Below are 19,803 nucleotides of genomic sequence, written 5' to 3' on the forward strand. Positions count from 1 at the left end.
TTTAGCAATTGTTGAAAGTCTGATTCTTATCACACTGTTTTATGACTTAACACTGGAATAAAATTATTTTTTTCTTTTGCTGAGTTTTAATGGTATATATGCTGGTTTGTCTTATTTCACATCTTTCCAATAAATGAAGTAACACTTACTACAGAGATGAGGTTACTCTGCTGAAACCTGTCAGTGCTTCTCCAAAGTGAAGTTCTTTGAATATTGTGTACATTTTGCTTCTTTTTATTTCCTAACAGCTCTGCCTAAAAAGTCACTGAACATTGTGCATCTGAATTTCAAGATCAGCTTTATCTATTTTATATAAACCAGTTACCTCAGTCTGAATGCACTGAGTAGGTTAATGTTTTCACACTGTAATGCTGCTGTGCCTCCTCCCCTTCTATAATACTTCCTTGTGTAGGGGCTGTAACAGTTTGTTTTCCAGGTACTGCTGTCTGTCTTTCACCACTTCTATGTCCTCTCTATATCCTTGTTTTCTTCCTTAGAAGAAACACAATCACTTACACAGATGTGCTTTGGGGTGAACAGGGCTGAGCAGGGACTAGGGAGAAGGACTTACTCAATGCTTGTTTCAATTGTTCCTCGACATGTGAGCCACTGCTTGCTGGGATTGTTCCTTAATTTTAGCAATCCCAAGAAAGCTGGTTTACGCAATGGATGTAGCTTGGAGATGTTAATTTCTGTCACTTGCTGACGAGCTGCTTTGTTCCTCTGCTATTGTTGACTGTCCTGTAGGATGTGCTGAGGCACAGTGCCACACTGTGCACCAGTGCTCTCTAGTCAATGGAAAAATCCAAAAATAGTTCCCAAGTCCTTGTTTCTCCTTCTCAATGCTGTTTTCCCAGCATAGCCCTGAACACCAAAGCTGGCAGCTCCTGAAGATTTGAGCAGAATAGCTGTACATTGATCCCTCTTGGTGGGACTGTGTGTCTGCTCTGGGACATGCTCAAGGTAAAGCTGACCTGGGCCAGCCCTCACCCGTGTGTCCACATGTGTTCAGGAGCCAACAGTGATTGTGGGTATATCCCTGGGAGGGACATTCTCCCTGGGCCGTGTGTGCAGCCTGTTTGAAACACTGGTGCTCTTTTAACCTTCTAAAACATCATGCACATATAGATTGCTATTCTTTGGAGTGAGTGGTGGTTTTTGCTCTTTCCAAGGTGCAGAACTTTGGGAAAGGGAAGAAACAACTCTAACCAGAGGAATTATCCCTTTTTTTTTTCCCAACAGAATATGTGCCAGACAGCGTGAGGGGATCCCTGTAGTTCACAGCTTCAGCACAGGGTAACCAGGAACAGAAGCAAACCTTACAGTGTGCTCACTTGTTGGTCTAATGCATTCCTTTGGGCCACCAGCCAAGAATGTGGCAGTTTTCAGCAGCATTCAGGGACCTCAGCAAGTCTCCCCAGTTGCACAGAGCGAGCCAGCAAACAGTGCAAGAGAGGGAAAACAGCTCCTTGGAGCACTGAGGGCTGCCAAGGAGCAGGGCAAGGTGGCCTGGGGGTGCAGATGGCACAGGGCAGAAGGAGGAACCCAAAACTCCATTGTGAACAACTTATTTTTATTTTCCACCTTCTAAAACAAAGGACAGCAGTGCCCAGGGTGAGCAGTACCTGTAAGACCAGTTCTTTTTATGTTTCAACTTACTTTTTTTGTTCCAGCTTCCTTGTTTCTGAAATCCATTCTAGCAGGTCACAGTGGTTTCTCCACTGTGGATTTTCTGGGCTGTCCCTCTGCTTACAGTCATGTCCTACAAAGACTTACAGGGTTGTTTTTAAAGAAAATTATCAAGAGCTCCCCTAAAATCTTACAGAGGTGTCATCAGTCTCAAGATTTCTGAGTAGATTTCATGTAGGTTTAGGGTAATAGTTTTTGTAATAAAAATACTTCCAAGAAGCTGCCTGTTCCTTTCCTACCACCTCCTGAGGTCTTTTTCCCTGTGCTGCTTAACTGAGGCCTGATTTGGGGAAACAGAAGACCCCCTTACGTGCTTCTCTACCTGAGATTTAAGTAGGGCCCTGCTATACCAGGGTTCTCAAGGATAATGCCCTAAACTGGCAAGGGAGAAGACAAAGCAGTTTGCTTCCTCCATGGCTCCAGGAATTGCAAGGAGCACCCATACCCCCCTTGTCCTCAAGGGCCATCTACTCCCTGCAGCATTGAAGGGAGGTGAGGCAGGTGAAGGAGATGGCGTTGGCTGTGCGTTGGCTGTGCGTTGGCTGTGTCCACATGGAGTCATCTCCTGGAGCAGACCTCCATGAACATCCTGCTCCTCTCCAAAGGGGCCTCAAACACCCTTCCCACCAGTGTACTTCCCTGCAGCTGGGAAAAAACAGCGGCTTAAACTGTTCCATGACAAGTCTCTTTTCTTTTTCTCCCTCCCCCCTCGGTGAAGACTCCAGCAGCTGAGCTCCAAAGCATAACGGGCTGTGTCCTACCCATCAGCTTGGGCAGGACACAAGGTCTTAACAGAGCTTTGGGAAAGCCCTGGCCCCTCACTGAAGCAAGACCTGCCATGTATGGTGGCAGAGACACACCAGCAGGTGTTGAATACTTCTGAACACTCCCCTGCTGTCCATTAACACACCCTGGAGAACTCACACAACAGAAGCCCATCAATGTTTCATTAGCTGTAAGCAAACAAGAGTGTCACCGTTCCATGGTCCTGGGTCAGCGGCGGTCACCTCTGCTCCCTCTGGCCGGTGTCAGGCACCTAGGTGAAATACTTGGAGGGCCCCCTGGAAGTCTTTTCAGCAGCACTGGTGGCGAAGGACACCTCCTCATCCTCCTCATCCAGCTGGAGGCTGCCGGAGGACAGGCGCACCCGGGCCATGGGTGAGCGCAGCACCCGCCCGTACAGGGAGCAGTAGTCGGCGGCCAGGAGGTCCGAGTCGGAGTCGCTGGACTCGGTGCTGCTGCCCAGGTAGCGCTCGGTGGAGCGCCGTGGCCCCAGTGCCAGCCCTTGCTGGGCTGGTACGTGCCAAAATACACCTGCTTTCCGGCTGCTCAGCGCAGGGCACGGCCCCAGGGGCCTGAACTCAGAGCCATAGGGGAAGCGCATGGTTTTCATGTCCGACTGGCTCCAAGACCGCTTGGGAGGCTGCTCCTGAAGGCCGTAATCGAAGGAGCGAGCCAGTGACCTGTTCTCCCCCACCACGCCTCTGCCCACTGCCGTGCCCGCAGCCTCATGGTCAAACTCCCCAGCCTGGGTCCCGCCCGGGCTCTGCCTGGGGGGTTTTGCTGCCACGGGGCCACATGGACCAACTAGTCCTGCTGCGTCCTCACCAGGTGCCAGCGTCTGGCACGGGGGCTGCGGGGCCCTGTCCATGTAGAAGAGGAGCTGCGGGGCCGGGGCAGCCACAGGCAGGGGAGATGGCACATCCATGTACACAAGTGGTCGGGCACTCACCTCCCGCATGTTGCCCACCGAGGTGCTTTTATTGTTCCCAGAAAACTGGTGGTGGGGCCGAAAGGATGTCAAAGGGTTCCTGGCACCAAAGAGGTCCATGGGCTCCCATGCCTGCTCCATCTCCAGCTCAGCATAGAGCAGGGGGAAGGCAGACGAGCTTTTGGAGTGGGGGAGGAAGGTGGGGGATGCTTCGGGCCTGGAGTGTTCCAGCTCAGCGGCGAATGTCACCTCCACCGTGGAGCTCCGGCGCCGGCTGTCCAGGGTGGGCTCGGAGGCGTGCACTCCGTTGGCGTGGTACGAGCCACGGCTGCTGTAGGCCAGGCGCAGCTCCTCCACCTGGGCAGGGCAGAAGGGTGGGTGGGTGCCCAGGGAGGAGCTGGCAGCGAGTGCCCAGAGCTGGGGCTGGGGTGCCAAGACCCCCTGGGCACAGCACTACCTATTGCTGGCACCACGGGGCTGTACCTGCTTGGAGACATCCGTCAGGAGGTCCGGGGAGGAGCGGCACTGTCTCTCGTCATAGCGGGACGTGTAGTGCTTCCTGCAGGCCGAAAACATGGGTGAGTGCATGGCCAAGAGGGTCCTGCCTGCCCCTTCAGCCCCTCCCAGGCACTGCCCTCCTCCGTGCCCCCCAGTACCTCTCGAAGGGGAGGCTTTTCATCTTTGCCTTCCTCCCGTGCTCCAGCAGCTGCCGCTGCGTCCTCCCACTGCAGCGTAGAGGGAGAGGAGTGAGCAGCACCATCAGCCCCAGCCTTGGGCAGTCCTTGTGCCCCAGGTGGGGGGGTGCAGCAGGACTGAGGCAGTGGTATCTCTAGCAAAAGTAGCTGTTAGGCATCACCCTCTCGCATCCAGCCAGGGCTGACACAAAGGGAAGGCTCAGGCCACTCTCATGCCCTTCCCAGCCCCAGCAGTTTGTTTTTCCCCTGGACTTTACCTGTAGCGGAAGCTGGAGCCCTTGCTGCACAGAAGGGCTTTGGGTTTTGACTTGGGCTCCTCAGAGAGCCTGAAGAAGGCATGGTACTCCACACACGTCTTCCAGAAAGCCTTGCAGGTGTCCCGGCTGGCCATAGTGAACTCCAGTGTGTCCTTGCACAGCTCCTGCATGCCAGAGACAAGTGAGCTGGTGTTGGGGGCGTGGGTCAGGCTGTGCTGTTTGCCCTCCTCAGCCCCAGAGGGTCACACTGCACTGCCAGTGGCTCTGGGCAGTGCAGCATCACATCACTGGGAACAGGCCAGCATGTGCCACATTTGAGGGGAAGTAGCATCACCCACGAGCAGCAGGAGCGGATTTTATTCAAAACTGGGGACTTTGTGTGGCTGATCTTCCATCCACAGCTGCTTGCTCCTGAGCCCAGCAGCTGCCTGCAGCATGGTACTTACAGAGATATTTGCATGGAGCTTGATGAGAAAATGTTTCCTTTTGAAACTCAGTTTGCGGATTTTGGACCAGTTGAAGGTGTTGATTTTTGTATTGCCCTGCAAAGATGAACACAGCAGTTAGAGCAGGACAGGGCAACCTGTAAATACAGAAATGTGATGGGCCAAGACTTGAGCTTGCAAGACACTGCATGAGACTCCAATGAAGCTCTCAGTGCTGCTGGGGTCTGGAGAAGGGGTGTTGTGATTTGGTGTTTGACCCTCCTCTCCACCAGTTGGTTCTACAAGTGGAAATTAAAGTTCAGGGCTTAACTCTGCCTGTTGAAGCTCTTTGTAAAAGTCCAGGATCCCAAGACAAACCTCACAGAGGTCAAAGCAGGGAATCCTATCTGTCCCAGCTCAAATGCCATGAGTTAATGCGGAACCAGCCCACGAAAGAAATAAGACCCTTCTCTCTATTGCTGGGAAGCGTAGCAGAGCTCAGCTCACCCCTATGCATTTAAACCCACCTTAAGCAGGCTGCAAGCCTACCTTACCCCTTATTATCACTGTGCACCAGTTCAGGCACAGCCACACAACACTGGTGTCACGGGAGAACCAGCCAAAGTTGCATTACTCCACGCTGTGGCACCAGGACCCTCTCAGCTTTCTAGGAGAGCTCAGATTTTAATGGGCTCACAGATGCTCTAATCACGCACGAGGGGTGCTCATGGCTCTGAATAAATAAGCAGGTCTGGCAGCACTAATTACGAAGAGCAGACCCACAAGTAGGATTTATTTGGGTTGGTTTTGGTTTTTTTCTTTTGCTCTGGCAAGACGTTCCCAGGTTGGAATTAGCTGGTGTGGGAGGCGAGCGCTGCCTCGCGCCGGCTGCGAGGAGCTCTGTGGTGTTTACTCTGCAGCTCCGCCGTGATTACAGCCTTATGTAATTGCACAGACGTGAGGGGGCTATTTGAGCTGGAAGATTACATGGTAAGTACATGTGACAGAGCCCTGTAACCTGTGGTGCCTACACTACCATGCTCGTGGGGACAGGAGCCAGCAGAGCAGGGGCAGGTCCAGTGGCACACAGCAGGTGGTGGGGCTGGGCCCCCATGGAGCATCCCCTCCACACCCAAGGTCTGTGGAGAATACTCTCTCTTGAAGGGTTTGGAGCACACAGAGGGGAGAAGGGACCCCCCCCAGCTGGAGGGGTTGTCCCTGGGAGAGGGCACCCCCGAGCCCGGGCTCACCCGCAGGACCAGCACCCCCATGTGTGTCACAGCCAGGTTGATCTGTGTCCCCTCGCCGTCGCTGGCAGGGTGTGGACGAATCCCATACATCTCCAGCTTCCTGGCCACGTCCAGCAGCTGAACATCTGACTCGGCCGGTGTCTTCCCTCTGGAGACACAAACACACAGGAAGAAACAGGAATGAGAAGGCAGATGCTGAAATGGGCTGAAAAAATACCATTTTGGGTGTGCACATGCTGGCATCACACCCACCCCTTACCAGTCCTGTCAGCAGGCATCCATCAGGTGGTTTGGGTGGGTGGCCACAGTGTGGAGCAGCCCTTACCTGTGTCTGCGGTGGTAGTGCATAATCTTGTTGTCCAGGTACTCCTGGTTGGGCAGGTACCTGTGGGTCGCCAGGTGTTGCTGGTCTGTCTCCTCGTGGAAGTCGCCCAGCTCGGCTTTGAGGAACATGGGGAGAGCACGGATTAGACTGTGAAGGGTCAGTGCAGCAGGAACCCCTGGCTCCACAGCCAAAGCCCCATCCCTGGGGAAGGGGCACCGTCCCTGCAGGTGCTTGCCCTTACACTGCAGCAGGTGGGAGACGAGCAGCGCTGCGCTCTTGTCACTGCAGGGCAGCCGCCCCTGTGCCAGGTCCTTCTTGATCTGGAGGGTGAAGAGGTACCTGTGGAGGGGGACAGGAGCATGCCCTGGGGGGAGCTGGGTGCTGGGCTGAGCCATGAGGGCCTTGCCTGTTCCCATCTGTCGACCCGTAAGATGGACACCCTCAGGGTCACGGGAGGAGAATGCAGCCCCTGCAGAAGGCTGCAGTTGGGCACCACCATGACCAGGACATCCCTGCCATTGAAATGCTCATTAGTAGGTTTCAGAGCTAACATTCCTTTCTGTTTTCTTTGCATCTCTTGGTGCTGGCGTTCTGCAGAAGCACTGTCTTAGTTTTATTCTCAGTTCCTGTTTGCAATGCTTTCTCAGAAATGTAAGAGCTAACAATGTCATTTTTAAAAACAAAATTATTCTTTCAGGACACAGCTTAAGGTAGGAGCTAGACTGAACAGTCAGACTGTGCCCAACTGCTGAAGTGTTTGGCAGTAAACAAATTGCAGCCTCCTAAGACGGCTGATCCTTCAAGTGGATTTTGTTTAAAAACAGAGGATCAAGAAAAGATACTCTCTGGGGTTTTTTTGTACAGTACAGAGCTCTTTCAATACTTAGAATAACCACTGTTCACAGACAGGTTGGGGGGGGGAATAAAGATATAGAATTAACACATGCTTTGCAACTGCAAAAATATGGAACTGTGCAATAAGAAAGTAATAGAACAAGTGCTGTACCTGGTCAGCTCTTCTCTCAGGTGGCCGGGGTCCACTGGGAAAAATTTCACCATAAATTTGAAAAGAACCTCCTTAGGATCTTAAAACACAACACCTTCATAAGTTTTCTTTTACATGCCTATTGAGAACAATTACAACTCTCTTCACACATGCTGTCCCTTACAGAGTAAATTAATCTGGACCCTTACAAATCTGGGCTGAAAGCCCTGAATATCAGGGACTCCAGCCTGCCCCCCCAAAAATAGCCTGCCCAGGTCCCCAGTGTTACCAATGGAAGCAAATAGGGATTTGGACATCTAAATAATACTAAGGAGAAAATGCCCCAGCAATTCTTTAAATTTGGGAAACCCCAGCCAGGAGGGGGTTTCCATGGAGCAATGCCAGGGGTGCTTGTTTGGAGCATGGCCAGAGCCCTGGTGCAATTGCCATCAGTGGGGCTGTGTGTTAAACTCAGGCCTCCAAGCACTCGGGATGCAACAGCTCCATAGGAGGCTGTTTGGGCAAAGTGTTTCTTGTGGGATGAGTGAGAGCAAGCAACCAAGCCCAAGGCAAAGGGCATGGAAGGAAGGAGACAATTATGTAGGCACCAACTGTCCCCAAACCCTGTGGAATGGCTCAGAGGGAAAGGCCAGAAGGTAAATGGCAAAAGAAATTGGTGTACGAAATAATTCCACTTGTGGTACACCCAGAAAGGGGAGGCTCTTTATCAGGCTTTCCCCTTTCAGGGAAGTTCCTGCAAACAGGGTTCTGCAGCCTCCCCACGGCAAATACCGGGGTCGTGGCCTCATGCTCTCAGTCACCTCCTGGTCATTGTGTATTTGGGGAAAATATTTTGGGTTGATTGCAGGGGTGGAAACAGGCATGTGCTGAAAGGAGCACTGTGTTAACACCAGTCATGGCCATGGCAGGGGATGCTGAGCCTGAATTCAGGTCAGCCTCTGCAGCACCTCGGTGGGACTGGGGAGGAGCAGCAGAGCCTGTGAGGCACAAGAGTAACCCACCCTCACACAGGTCTGTGTTGATGGGAGCTGCAAAGGGGAAAGGAGGGCATGCAGGAGCACTGCCTGCCACACTGCCAGCACTGCCATGCAGCCACCCCTGGTCCTCCACCAAGCTGTCAAGTTATTAACACCTCAAGTCTAAAATGGTGCAGATACCAGATTGCAAAGGCAGCAGTATTTCCACAGGATTTTGTGTGAACTGAGGTGTCCTTGCAAACAGTCCTGTCAAGCCTCACCCTATAAAATGAGCTCAGGTAAGTGCTGGAAACCAGAGACCCCGTCCCCAAATGATAGTGCTGCATGAACGTGTCTATGCTAGTCTGTCACCGGCAGTGATTTAGAAGAATTTTGTTCTTGAAATACTTACTTTTGACTTGCTTTGTTATGGGTTTTAGTGGTTCCAACCAGACCTGAAACAAGGCAGTGAAGAACTGGCTAAATAAGCAGCACAAGAGATGGGGAACTAAAACAACAGCATCATGCTGGAATGCAACACAGAAATGCTGGCCAGCTTGGCTGCTGCAGCAGGTGTCCCACTGGGCAGCCCCACATGGATGGCTACAGATAAACCCTGTGGGCCATGGATATCACTTGTTGGCTTTGCCAACAGGCTTGTGGCTCCTCTCCTAACTCCCATTTTCAGGTGGTTTTTTTTTGCCATAATGGCAAAACTTTCTATTTAAGTTTTCCATCTGTTATTTCAGGGAGGTGCTAACAAGTCCCCAGCCATGTGGTTGATGGCTGCAAGGATGTGGCATTTGCAGCTCCAGGACCCCACATTGCCAGCTGTACTCACCTGGTTCCCAGCCTGGCTGCGAAACTCCAGCCCAAAATATTCCTTCTCCGCAAGGTTGAGGTGGCTGCAGGTGAGGTTGAACAACCCTTTTCCGCAGGATTTTTGCTACCAAACAAACACAGCACAGAATAGAGGGTTAGCCAATGCTGACAACAGTCGTGATGGAATTCCAGTGAGATGGGGAGAAGTTTCAGCTCCCTGCCTTCACCCCTTTCCTGATTGTGCTGCAGCAAAATCTCACTCAATAAATTCTGTTGGCTTCAGCATGTGGGACAGGACAGTATGCTGTGCTCCCTGTTTTTGGAAATCAGATTCCTTATCAGATTCCTTACCATCACTTCTCTCCTTTATTAAAGAACATAGAAAGGAAAGTAAGAGGAAAGAAATCTTGCTTTTGACTCACCTTTTGCAACCATTACTCTCTGGGCAGCTCTGTCCCTGGCAAAGCAGTGAGCGATCCCCAGAATGAGCATCCACCTCAGCCAGGGACAGCCATGGCAAACATGCTTAATTAAGAGCCTTAAGAGCCAACGGGAGCAGCCCTCAAACCTGTGCAGCAAGCCCATGTGCCCTGACAGCTGGTGACCAGATTGCCAGGGACAAGCTACTATTATGGTTAATGGTAATTAACAGCAACAGGAGCCCGCAGAGATCCTGCGCCGTGGGCCCTGGGTCATCCCTGTGCTTCAGCAATATGCATTAAGTGGCACTACGTGCTGATAAGGGAGGCCAGCCTGTAGTTATTCCCAGTGAACAGAAACACTTGGAGCCTTGCTTGACTTGTTGCCTTGCTGTGTGACACGGTTGGAGAACAAGCCAGGACATTTCCTGACTTCGGAAAATGTTCCAGAAAGCACCAGAAATGAACCTGGCAGTGACCCACACCAACAAATACCCTGCTACTCCTTCATCAGCCTGTGAAAAGCAGACCAAAAGGAAGTGTGGGTTATTGCAAAAGCAAGCCAGAGCAGAGAGGCTGGGTTAGACAGCTGCTAAATTATGGCATTTCGGGTGATGGAGGGAAAGGCAGGCTGCTCCCTGTGGCAGCGACTGTTCCCGGCAGGGGCGGGAGGGACCCGGCTGCTGGTGGTGATGCACACTAATAACCACCTTTCAGGGCTTCTCCTGGGATGAAATTGCTGGCTCTGTGTTGAAAGGCTGCAGAAAAGTGATAGCGTAATAACAGCATTCACTCTGCAGCACTCCCGGTTCTCCTCGAAATTACTGGATCACAAGGGTAATTAAAACAATTACAAATGTTTATTTCCAAGCTAGAATTTTCTAGCATGAAAGGCCTTGGCCTTTGTCAGGCAGCCAGGAAAGACAAGCATTTCTTACTGGGTTATTACCTACCAAATGTCTGCTGGGAGCGACCCACTCTCCTCCAAGCCCAGCACTGCCCGGGGCAGGCACCAGGGAGAGGAGCAGCCCCAAACCCAGGAAAACCTGCTCACTGGGAGACACAGCCCTGCTGCTGCAGGGGCTGCTTTAGAAGCAGAGCCTTTCTCTTGCAGAGTGTTGCTTGCAGGTGCCCCATCCTGGATTTTGAGGTATCGAGGCCTCAGCCAGTGCTGCCACAAGCACTGGGGCACAGTCATGCTCAGCAGCATCAGCTCTGCACAGCACCAGGTGAGAGAGGTGGGTGCTGAGCTGCAGGAGTGCAGTGCAAGGCAGGAGTGTCATACGTGATGCTGTTTGCCCCAATTCCAACCCTAAATGTGACTTCAAGTCGAAGATGGTGGAAAGAAGAGGCTGTGCTTGCCCCTCCTCTCCTCGGTGGAAGCAGCTGGGACTGCAAGCAGGGTCAGAAAATCAGAGGCACATCCAGAGACAGATAGCAAGGTATGGGACACATGGGACACACACACTCCTGTTCCCAAAGGGACTTTGGCAGCACTTGCAGTGTCCAATGGCAAAGCCCATTTTTGCAGCATTCCCCATAGCAATGTCTGCTGCGCCCAAGTCTAGGGTTTAGGGGGTGAGCAATAGCTCATGGGATTTGGTGTGATCTTTTCCCACCACCTTGAAAAATGTCCCCCCATCAGGCATCCTGCAGGTGGCACACAATGCCACCCACCAAAAGCCACCAGCCCTGCCCCTCCCTGTGCCCTTGCTCCAGTGCCTCCAACCCTGCACACCTCCCATCGATTAATTCCCACCTTCACAAGGGACACATGACCACAGGACTTTGCCCTTCCCTCAGCCCCAGCAATTAGTTTTTCTGAGCTTGTCTGGTTTGCCTTTTCTTTCTTTTCCTCCCGATGAATATTGCCCTGTAGCAAATTCCACCAGCAGAGATGCCCAGGCTTTGTCTGCCCAGGCTGCAACGTGGTTGGTCTTCTGTGCTGCAGAGAGAGGGCTCCGGGAGCTGCCCAGGCTTGGGGCTGCTTCGTAGAAACCCTTTCCAGAGAGGAGAGTGACATATCGGTGAGAGCACATTCCAGGTCACAGCTCTAGGTACCTGGGATGGCAGGGAGAAGGGAAGCAGCTTTGTAATATCTTTTCTCAGTGCAAAAAAAAACATTAAAGGCTGGCCTGTGACTGTCCCTGCCCCCAGGCACTGGGGCAGAGGATCCTGGTGCCCTCCCAGTGAGAGGCACAGGGCTCACTGGCATGGCTGGCAGCACCCCAGCAAGATCCCATCTGCTCCACAGCTCAGCTGTGGGGTGTTCAGCAGGAAGGGCACAACAGGGCACACCCAGAGATGTGCCAGGTCCCTTCCTTCCCCTCCCCTGGGGGCTCAAACCTACCCAGTGCCATTCTGGGAACCACCTCCAGTGCTCAGCTGAAGGAAATCCTGTGAACTCAGGTCCTGGTTGTCGGCAAGGATGCAGATGAAGGCAGAAGCCTTCCCAGGTCAGCATCCAGCACCAGGAGAGGAACTCATTCCCATGCAAAGCAAACTGGAAATGAGACCTCGCTGCACATGCTGGCAGCTGTGACACCCACGTGAGGCAGGTAGAGATGCACACATCGAGTGTGAGGTGGAGGGGGAATCAGGCCCACTGTGTTTTCTCTCTTTTGTCCTTTTCCCTCCCATTATACTGAAGTACTCACCATTCAAAAGAGCTTTCCCAAGTCAGGAGGGGTTTAGGAAGAGTTGCTTAAAATATCCGCTCAGAACTTAGCCCAGAGCAGTCCTTTTATCCTGGAGAAGTCACTAATTCAACTACTCATTTATCGTACCCACACACCAGCAAATGCATGAAATGCCTAAAAGGGGTTTCCAATACCATTCCATGCTAAAAAAGGAAATGACCAGGAGTTCCTTTAATGGAAGCTATTTGCTGCAATAACATGTCGTGCAGAGCTATAGTGCTCTGTTTTGGGCAAATAAGAAAACAGAGAAGTAAAAAAATGTAGTAACATTGTACCAGCAGCATCTTTTAAATTGTTTCTTACTATGACCTGATCTAATCAATGTGGGGGGAAAAAAAGGGCATTTTAAAACGACTAGCCTAATTTTTAAGCTGATTCCAGGTCCAGGATACATTAATTAGGCTAAATCAAACAGTATTCATACTGTGCTAAAGGATGGAATTGCTTTACAATCCTTTTCTGGGTAAAATGCTATCTCAAAGAAATGGAGCCGTGCATCTCAGAGAGCAGTTTTCAGGCTGTGCTATAAACCACAGAACAGGACAGTATCAGAAGTGTAACAGGACTTGAAAAAAACAATTTATCTTAAACACTCTGGTCCCACAGGAGATGCAGGTAAGTACTAGAACAAATCTACTTGAATTACCCAATTCACTTAGCTACTGTGATTATCAAACCCTAACCAACAGTAAATGTGCAATCACACTGGTAAAGAGATGTTTCTAACACAGTCAAGATACATCTAGTTTCAGTTATCTACACACATGTATATAAATCTAACACCATAGCTATTAATACTTAACATTTAAAACCTATTTCAGAGCTAGTATTTCTTAAATGGGATTTATTAATCACAGTATGTTGTGGGAGACACTGTCATGCAGAAAATAAGATACGGTGAGTTTTTTTCCCTCAGCTTTTCACAAAACCACAGTTTTCTTTTCAACTGAATGCCCAGGAAGAGATGCATACAGATTTTTCTCACCAGGGGTAACTTGGATAAATATGCTACTTTTGTTCTGTTGTAAGGATTTTACTTTCTTACTGAATGTTTATATTGGCAGCCAGATAAATGAGAAAAGAACTTGACACTTGTCAAGAGCATCACTTCATATTAACTGATTTCCTAAAGATGACACCAGATAAGCAAAAGCCATTCTCTTTCTTTATAAATACTGCCAATAACAGGGGAGAGCAGAAGTGTGTTGATGCTCAAAGACACTTAGCAATTAGTACTATAACCTCTGGTTTTGAATACGAGGTTGGTTTCTTTGTTTGGTGGTTGTTGTTTGTTTTTTTTAAGCTGAAAACCCAAAGCTATCACAGACCACGCAATCCTTCAGAGCAGCAATAACTGAACGTAATAACTTCAATAACTAACACCAAAAAAATAATAAAAATACGATATCCACTTACATCAACTACAAAGATCTTCTGGGAGTCATCCAGAAACTGGACTTTCAGGTGCAGCATCCTCGAGCATGTGGCTGAGCGTGCAGCAGGGGTGGCAGTCCTAGCAATGTGAGCAGTGTGCCAGCAAGGGAGCCCTGACTCCTCTTGCACACATAATTTCCCTCTCAGCTGGATGGAGAAGGCTGCAGTCACAGATGTGGAGCAGAGGCTGGAGCAAAGGAACAGACACTGCCTAAAAGCAAGTTTAAAAAAACCAAACATACTGATACCTCCCCCAGTTTAAATATCACCACTGCAATAAAGGATGTTTTCTGGCTGTGAATTGTGGGTGTAGTAATAGGGGGAAGATTGGCAGTAATGGGGCTGAGATAAACACTGAGCTTCTACAGCTGGTGGTGAGCAATGTAAGGCCAAAGTGAGCCCACGATTTGTGCCCCGGGATCATGGAAGAAGACTGAGTGTCTCTGCTGCCAAAGTCACCGAGAAGTGAGTATCACCTTTTCTCTGCCCAGGTTAAGGTGCACTGGGAGAGCAGCTGGCTGGCAGCTGTGCTGGCTCCATGAGGTGGGCAGATCAGGTCTTGTCCACCAGCAGTGTGTGAATGGGCTGACATACTTCACCAGAGACTGGGAAATGTTTCCAACCAAACTTGAAACCAGTTTTGAGTCCTTCCTGGGGAGGTAGAAGAAAATCTGCTCCTAATTTCCAGCTTTCACCATGGTTTAGCAGCTTAGTGAAGTCTCACAAGCCTCTGAGACAGTGTGGTTCCTGTTCCACACCTGAAAAGCCCATGTGCCCACTAAGTAGCTCATCCTCCGAGTGCCAGAGCTGGCTGCCCACCCTTGGACCCCTGGGCTCAGCCCAGGCTGCCAGGGGCAGCCTCCCCATGGCATGGTGGGTGCCTGGAGCTTGCACTTGTGCTACTTCTCTGCCCCAGATGCTGTGGGGGCTGCAATGTCCTGTCTGAGCTCTCTGGCCACTCACTGAGCACTCAGGTGGGGGCAGTGTCTGGGCAGGAGCCCCCTCTTGCAGAAATAAATGCACTGAGCAGTGCCAAAGGCAGGTCCTGGGCTGTCATAGGGGATCACTATTGCTGCTGCTGCTGGAAAAAGTCACAGCCACACGACCCTGTGGGACCCAGAGAGGTAGAAACACATCTCAGCAACCAAAAAAGCCACATTTAGTGCTGCAGAGATTTTGCTTGTTGCTCCTTCCCCAGTTTCCACCGAAACATCCACTGTAAGTCGCTCCAGACCATTTGCCGTGGCCTCTCTTACACTTCCCAAATATTCCTGGGGATGTTAGGACAGAGGCTATCAGGGCATACCTGTAGCTTGTCATCTGGGGTGCAGAGAGGAAGAACACAGAGCTATTTAGCTACAGAAAAATTCATTAGTCTTCTACTAATCAGGACAAAAAGAAGGCTGAAAGTTAAAGCCGATCTGCTTTTCCATGCGAAGCTGCTCCACAAAGCAGCCGAGCCCGTCATCCCCCAGTGCTGGGAGGGGATGGCTGTGCCCCGTGTGCCGGCGCCGCGTCAGGGACCAAATTTCCAGCGCTGCCCGCGGCCCCGGGGTCAGCTCTTTGTGTCACAGGAGGAGGGCAGTGTCACGTACAAACCATCTGGGGGGGCTGAGTGCACTTTCCCTCTGCAGTTTGAAATGTTTCTGCTGTCAAAAAATTGACGGGCACCGAGGAGAGGAGCAGCTCTCCCGTGAGCAGCTCTCACATCTCGGCAACAGCTCTGGCACAGCCGACTGGAACACAGCAAGGGCACTGCTCGGCAGGAAGGATTAAGTTGGTGTATGGAGAGCCCCCAAACCCCAGAAGAAGCCAACCTCTCCCTGCTACGGGCTTTCCTGGCATGCCAGGGGCACGGAACCTGGGCTCTATGGATGCTATTAGAAGCTGGGCACTGGCCAGTCGAGTTGTGGGTTTATTTCACCACCCTGGCATGAAGGAAGGAGGCTGTTGGGTCAGCCAGGGCCTCCAGCCACCCTATAGAGTCATCCACACAGACAGCATGGAGCCAGCAGAGGTGAACGAGGACTTTTTTGGTGGTAGAAGAGTAAAGGACAGCCAGAAGAGACATGGGACAAGCAAGGCTTTCTGGGGACATGGAGAATGTTGCTGTAAGCAGAGGAGATCCCCTGCATGAGCAGATGAGAAACCTATTTCACCCCCACTCACCTCCTTCTTCTGGAGGTGACTTTGGGGCAGCCAGAGCAGCACACATGGAGAGCACCAGCACTCCAGGAGGAGCAATCCTGGCTGAGTCAGGGCCTCCAGCCTGGTGAGTATGTCCCCCTTATCTGCAGGGGTGGGGAATAATGTGCAAATGGTGTGGGAAAGGGAAGAAAGGGTGAAGGAGGAGTGCAGCTATAGCAGCAGACAGGGAGGGGACCCTGGGCAGCAGCACTGGAACGTGGTGGGGTCTGAGCAGCACCATGTTGGAGAGAGTTCTGCCTCAGGGCTGCTTGCTCAGCCAGCTCAGCCTTTGATTTTAAGTACTCTGGACCCTGCTACCACCATCCTGCATTCAGGGAGGACTTCAGTCCACCGAGTGTTTCTTATCCCATATTGGGCTGGATGGTGTTGCATTGACTCAGTGTCTTCTTTAGCTTCTCAAGTACCCTGGAGCTTGCTGGATGGGCTGAACAGAGCAAGAAGTCTCCTTCCTCCCAAAACCTGTTGTCCCTTTTCCAAGGAGAATACAGAGGTGTTCAGGGTTTGGTCCTTTGCTCCCCTGTCGGTGCTGGAGCAGAAGCAGCCTGCAGGATATGACAGAGAGCTGAGCACTGTGGCTACGCCCTGCAGAGCCTCCCAAAACAGTGAGCCACTTGCACTGGGCAGCAAGTTCAGCCACCATCCTCCCAGGGGGCCCTAGTGATGGGCAACAAAATACCCCAAACCTCCTAGTCCCTCTCAAAGTTACTCCCAAAAGAGGAGCAGGTTCTGAGAGAGCAAACTTTGGCAGAATTTGACACAAGATGCTCCCCCTGCATCACTGTGTCCGCAGCACTGTGCGCTGCTGTCCCTTGGGCTTTGTCATGTTTATCTTCAAATTGGGTTTAGAGGAAAGGAAAGGAAGACAGATAGATAAAGTCACAGAATAGAAATCTGCCATGGGATTTTAAACACCATAGTCCAAAAGGCAAGAACCCACACCCAGCTCATTGTTGAGCAGAACTGCACACTCGAAATGCCAGAGACAGGACTCACCTCAGTGGACTTTGGTCTGTTGTGACTTTTCCTATAACCACATTACTCCTCCTCTTCCTCAGCCAAAGCTGCCAGGAGAATGTCCACATTCCCTTCTCACCCAGCCATGACTGTCCCAGCTGCAGGGCCAGGGACCAAAACTACTCTTTTCCTGTGTTGCTGGGAGCAGGCTCAGACACAGCCAAAGTCCTTCTGAGCAGCTCTAGGTACACAACAGAATGTCACCAGCTGGTTAATGAATCCAAGGCATGGCACCAGTACTGCAAGCAGAAATTTCTATCCAGAATAGGGTACCTGCCACATTCCTGCTGCCACACCAGAAGGAACGGGGTCCTGGCTCTCAGCTGGGGTCCTGGCCTACACACTGGTTGCTTTAAATTTTTTATAAAATACGGCCCCAAAAAGGTATTTTCAAAAAACAAAGCCTGAAAGAACCGAGTTTGTTTGGCTTAAAAAGAGAAGAAAGAGGGAAAAACAATCATCTGATTGACCCAGGGCCACTCCAGGAGAACGGATCAGCTGTGTTCCCAAACTCTGGGGAAAACAGAGAAATTGCTGGAAACTGCAGAAAAGGTCTGAGTTGGGTCCTAGGAAAGACCCTTAAACCGTGAGACAGGAGAAATACCAGAGGGGGCTGGAAGAGCCAGGGATGACTCACACCCATGTTAGGGACAGTCCAGGCACACAGTCCTCCCTTTAAACCTTTAACAATGACTGTAATTTCTCATGTCAGGTCACATTATATCTTTAATATATCTCAACAGTTAGAGCTCACTTGCCCTTCTAAAACTTCTGCCCCAGAACCATTCTATTTACTGAACATAATAAACAATGATACATTTGCATTTCTATCAAATTTTGCTTGCCAACCATCAGCTAAATAATCTGACATCACTGTGCTGAAACTCATTACTCATAAGTAATTGCTGGGAAAATGGAAATGATTGCATTTTTTCTTTTGTCTTTAAGTGGGTTTTGCCCATTAGCCTCCAACTGCAGGATAAGAATTCTCTGACCAGCATTTTGAGACATTATGCAGCAGCATTTTCCTTCCCAGTTTGCCCCAGTCCTACCTCGCTACAGTTCCCACTGAGGGCTCTACTAGAGCTTGGGGCAACACAACATCTCAAATACAATTCCCTAAAAGCAGCCCCATGGACACCCTGGTGTCCATCAGCTTTAACAACTTGTCTGCAAGGGAGACTGACAAGGAGGGGAGAGCTGTGAGTGAACAGGGAGGAGGGAAGGTGAACACCCCTGGCCTTAGACTGGAAATTAAGGCAGGTTTAAAGAAGAATTGCATCATCTGACTGTCAGACCAGGTGGTTCCAGTGCAGGTGATGACACAATAATACACCAGCTATACAGATTATTTGCATCAGTGTTGAGGCAGTGAGGATCACCAGACAAACAGGACGGGGCTGGGGAGCAGTTCTGCTGTGCACAGGCTGCTCTCCTGTGGGCAAGTGCTCCAGGAAAACCAGCTGAGCGTGACCCTGAATGCCAGTTCGGCTGCTGGACCCAACTGTAATAATAACAAACTAAATAGGTTTAACTGAGTTTAAGCACTAAGCCAAATTAAAAGACAATTGCCTGACTTGCCTTTTTTTTAATTTGTTTTTTAGTAAGTTTCTGATTCTCAAGGATTCGTAGAATCATCAGTCTTATTCTTGTGATTGTATTTTTATTTCAGCTTCAGCAGCTGAGTTAAATGGCTCTTTTTACCTGCCTGCAACAGCAGAGTAGAAAATCCCAAATAATCTTGATTATGCAAAAAAGACCCAAAGCACAATTGCAATCCCAGACACCTGAGACAAATTAACCCTAAGTGCAAAACTTTCTTTGGCACCCTCTTAAAAATATTCTCACACCACGCTAACAAAGCCCTGAAATACAAATTTATTTCCATTTCTGTTCTGTTTTCAGCCTGTGCTGAATCGTGTTTGACTCCCGGGGCCAGAGAAGAGCCCTACTCTAAGCCAGACCATCTAAGCATCCATAGAGCCCAGGATGAACCACTCGTTGCTTCCACGCTCCCTCTCGTGGTGTTGGTGGTGCCCAACGACAAACGCAGGAAAGGATTCAGCGTGCAGGGATGAGCAGCTCAGCCCAGCAATCACACATTCCAGGGTGCATCCATGTGCATTGTTGACTTTTCTTCCTTTTTCAGATTTTATATGCTGTCTAGAAGCTATTGCCAGGCACTGCAGAAGGCAGCTTGCTTCAAGCAAATGCAAATGACAGCACAAGCTGTACAAGAAACTAAATACCAGCCCCGACTCCTGATATCCAGACCACATTATCTCATTTTTAATATGCCAGTGGCACTCTGTTGCTGGCACAGCTATAAGAAAAGCACTCTGCGATGTTTAATTCAAACAGGTCACTTTGAAGACATAGGAAAGCAATCTACACAGAAAAGTAAAGCCTCATGAATGTATCGAGTCAAAGGAGCGCTGATGCCTCCAAGGATTTGGGCATCTCATAGCATTCAGGGATTTCCAGCTGGGGAGATGCACCTCACCAGCTCTGTACAGCACTAACACAGCACAGGATGGTCCATGCTGTCCTTGATTTGTTTCACACAAGTTGTTCCCGGGCCACTCACACACATCCCCACACCAACAGGGTAAAGGCACTGTGAGCTCTCACCTGTACTCCTGCAGTCCTGTGACGAGGCCTTTGGATGCCCAGGCTCCTGCTCCTTGTGAGTGCTGTCAGGAGGACAAACCCATCCACCCTGAGGCTCTCCATGACTCACCAGCAGATCTGTCCCAGATTGTACCTCAGCAGAAAAATCATGGAGCCCATGCACCACAGCACAGAAATCTGCCTGGCAGGTGGACAGTGCCCTGCTCGTCTGCTCATGCAGCCCTGGCAACAGAGAGCTATGAGACCAGAAGAAGCAGCAGCA

General features: G+C 50.5%; 1 protein-coding gene across 2 annotated transcripts; it reads right to left on the reverse strand.

Annotated features, from left to right (window-relative positions):
• Positions 1 to 2,226: 2,226 nt before the first annotated feature.
• FRMD7 (FERM domain containing 7) lies at positions 2,227 to 13,877 on the reverse strand. 2 transcript variants are annotated; one of them, XM_029959134.1, is made up of 12 exons: positions 13,671 to 13,877; positions 9,156 to 9,260; positions 8,727 to 8,769; positions 7,359 to 7,392; positions 6,594 to 6,691; positions 6,353 to 6,467; positions 6,028 to 6,175; positions 4,799 to 4,894; positions 4,353 to 4,516; positions 4,057 to 4,125; positions 3,884 to 3,959; positions 2,227 to 3,757 (listed from the first exon to the last, which is right to left on the reverse strand). In XM_029959134.1, the coding sequence occupies exons 1-12, from the start codon at positions 13,725 to 13,727 to the stop codon at positions 2,726 to 2,728; spliced, it is 2,037 nt and encodes a 678-aa protein (XP_029814994.1). In that variant the 5' UTR covers positions 13,728 to 13,877; the 3' UTR covers positions 2,227 to 2,725. The 2 variants fall into 2 exon arrangements, with proteins under 2 accessions (XP_029814994.1, XP_029814993.1); XM_029959133.1 differs by having other exon boundaries at positions 7,359 to 7,437.
• Between the last annotated feature and the right edge of the window lie 5,926 nt (positions 13,878 to 19,803).

Source organism: Manacus vitellinus, unplaced genomic scaffold, assembly GCF_001715985.3.
Source record: "Manacus vitellinus isolate BGI_N305 unplaced genomic scaffold, ASM171598v3 scaffold_19_pilon, whole genome shotgun sequence".
Classification (NCBI taxonomy): Eukaryota; Metazoa; Chordata; class Aves; order Passeriformes; family Pipridae; genus Manacus; species Manacus vitellinus.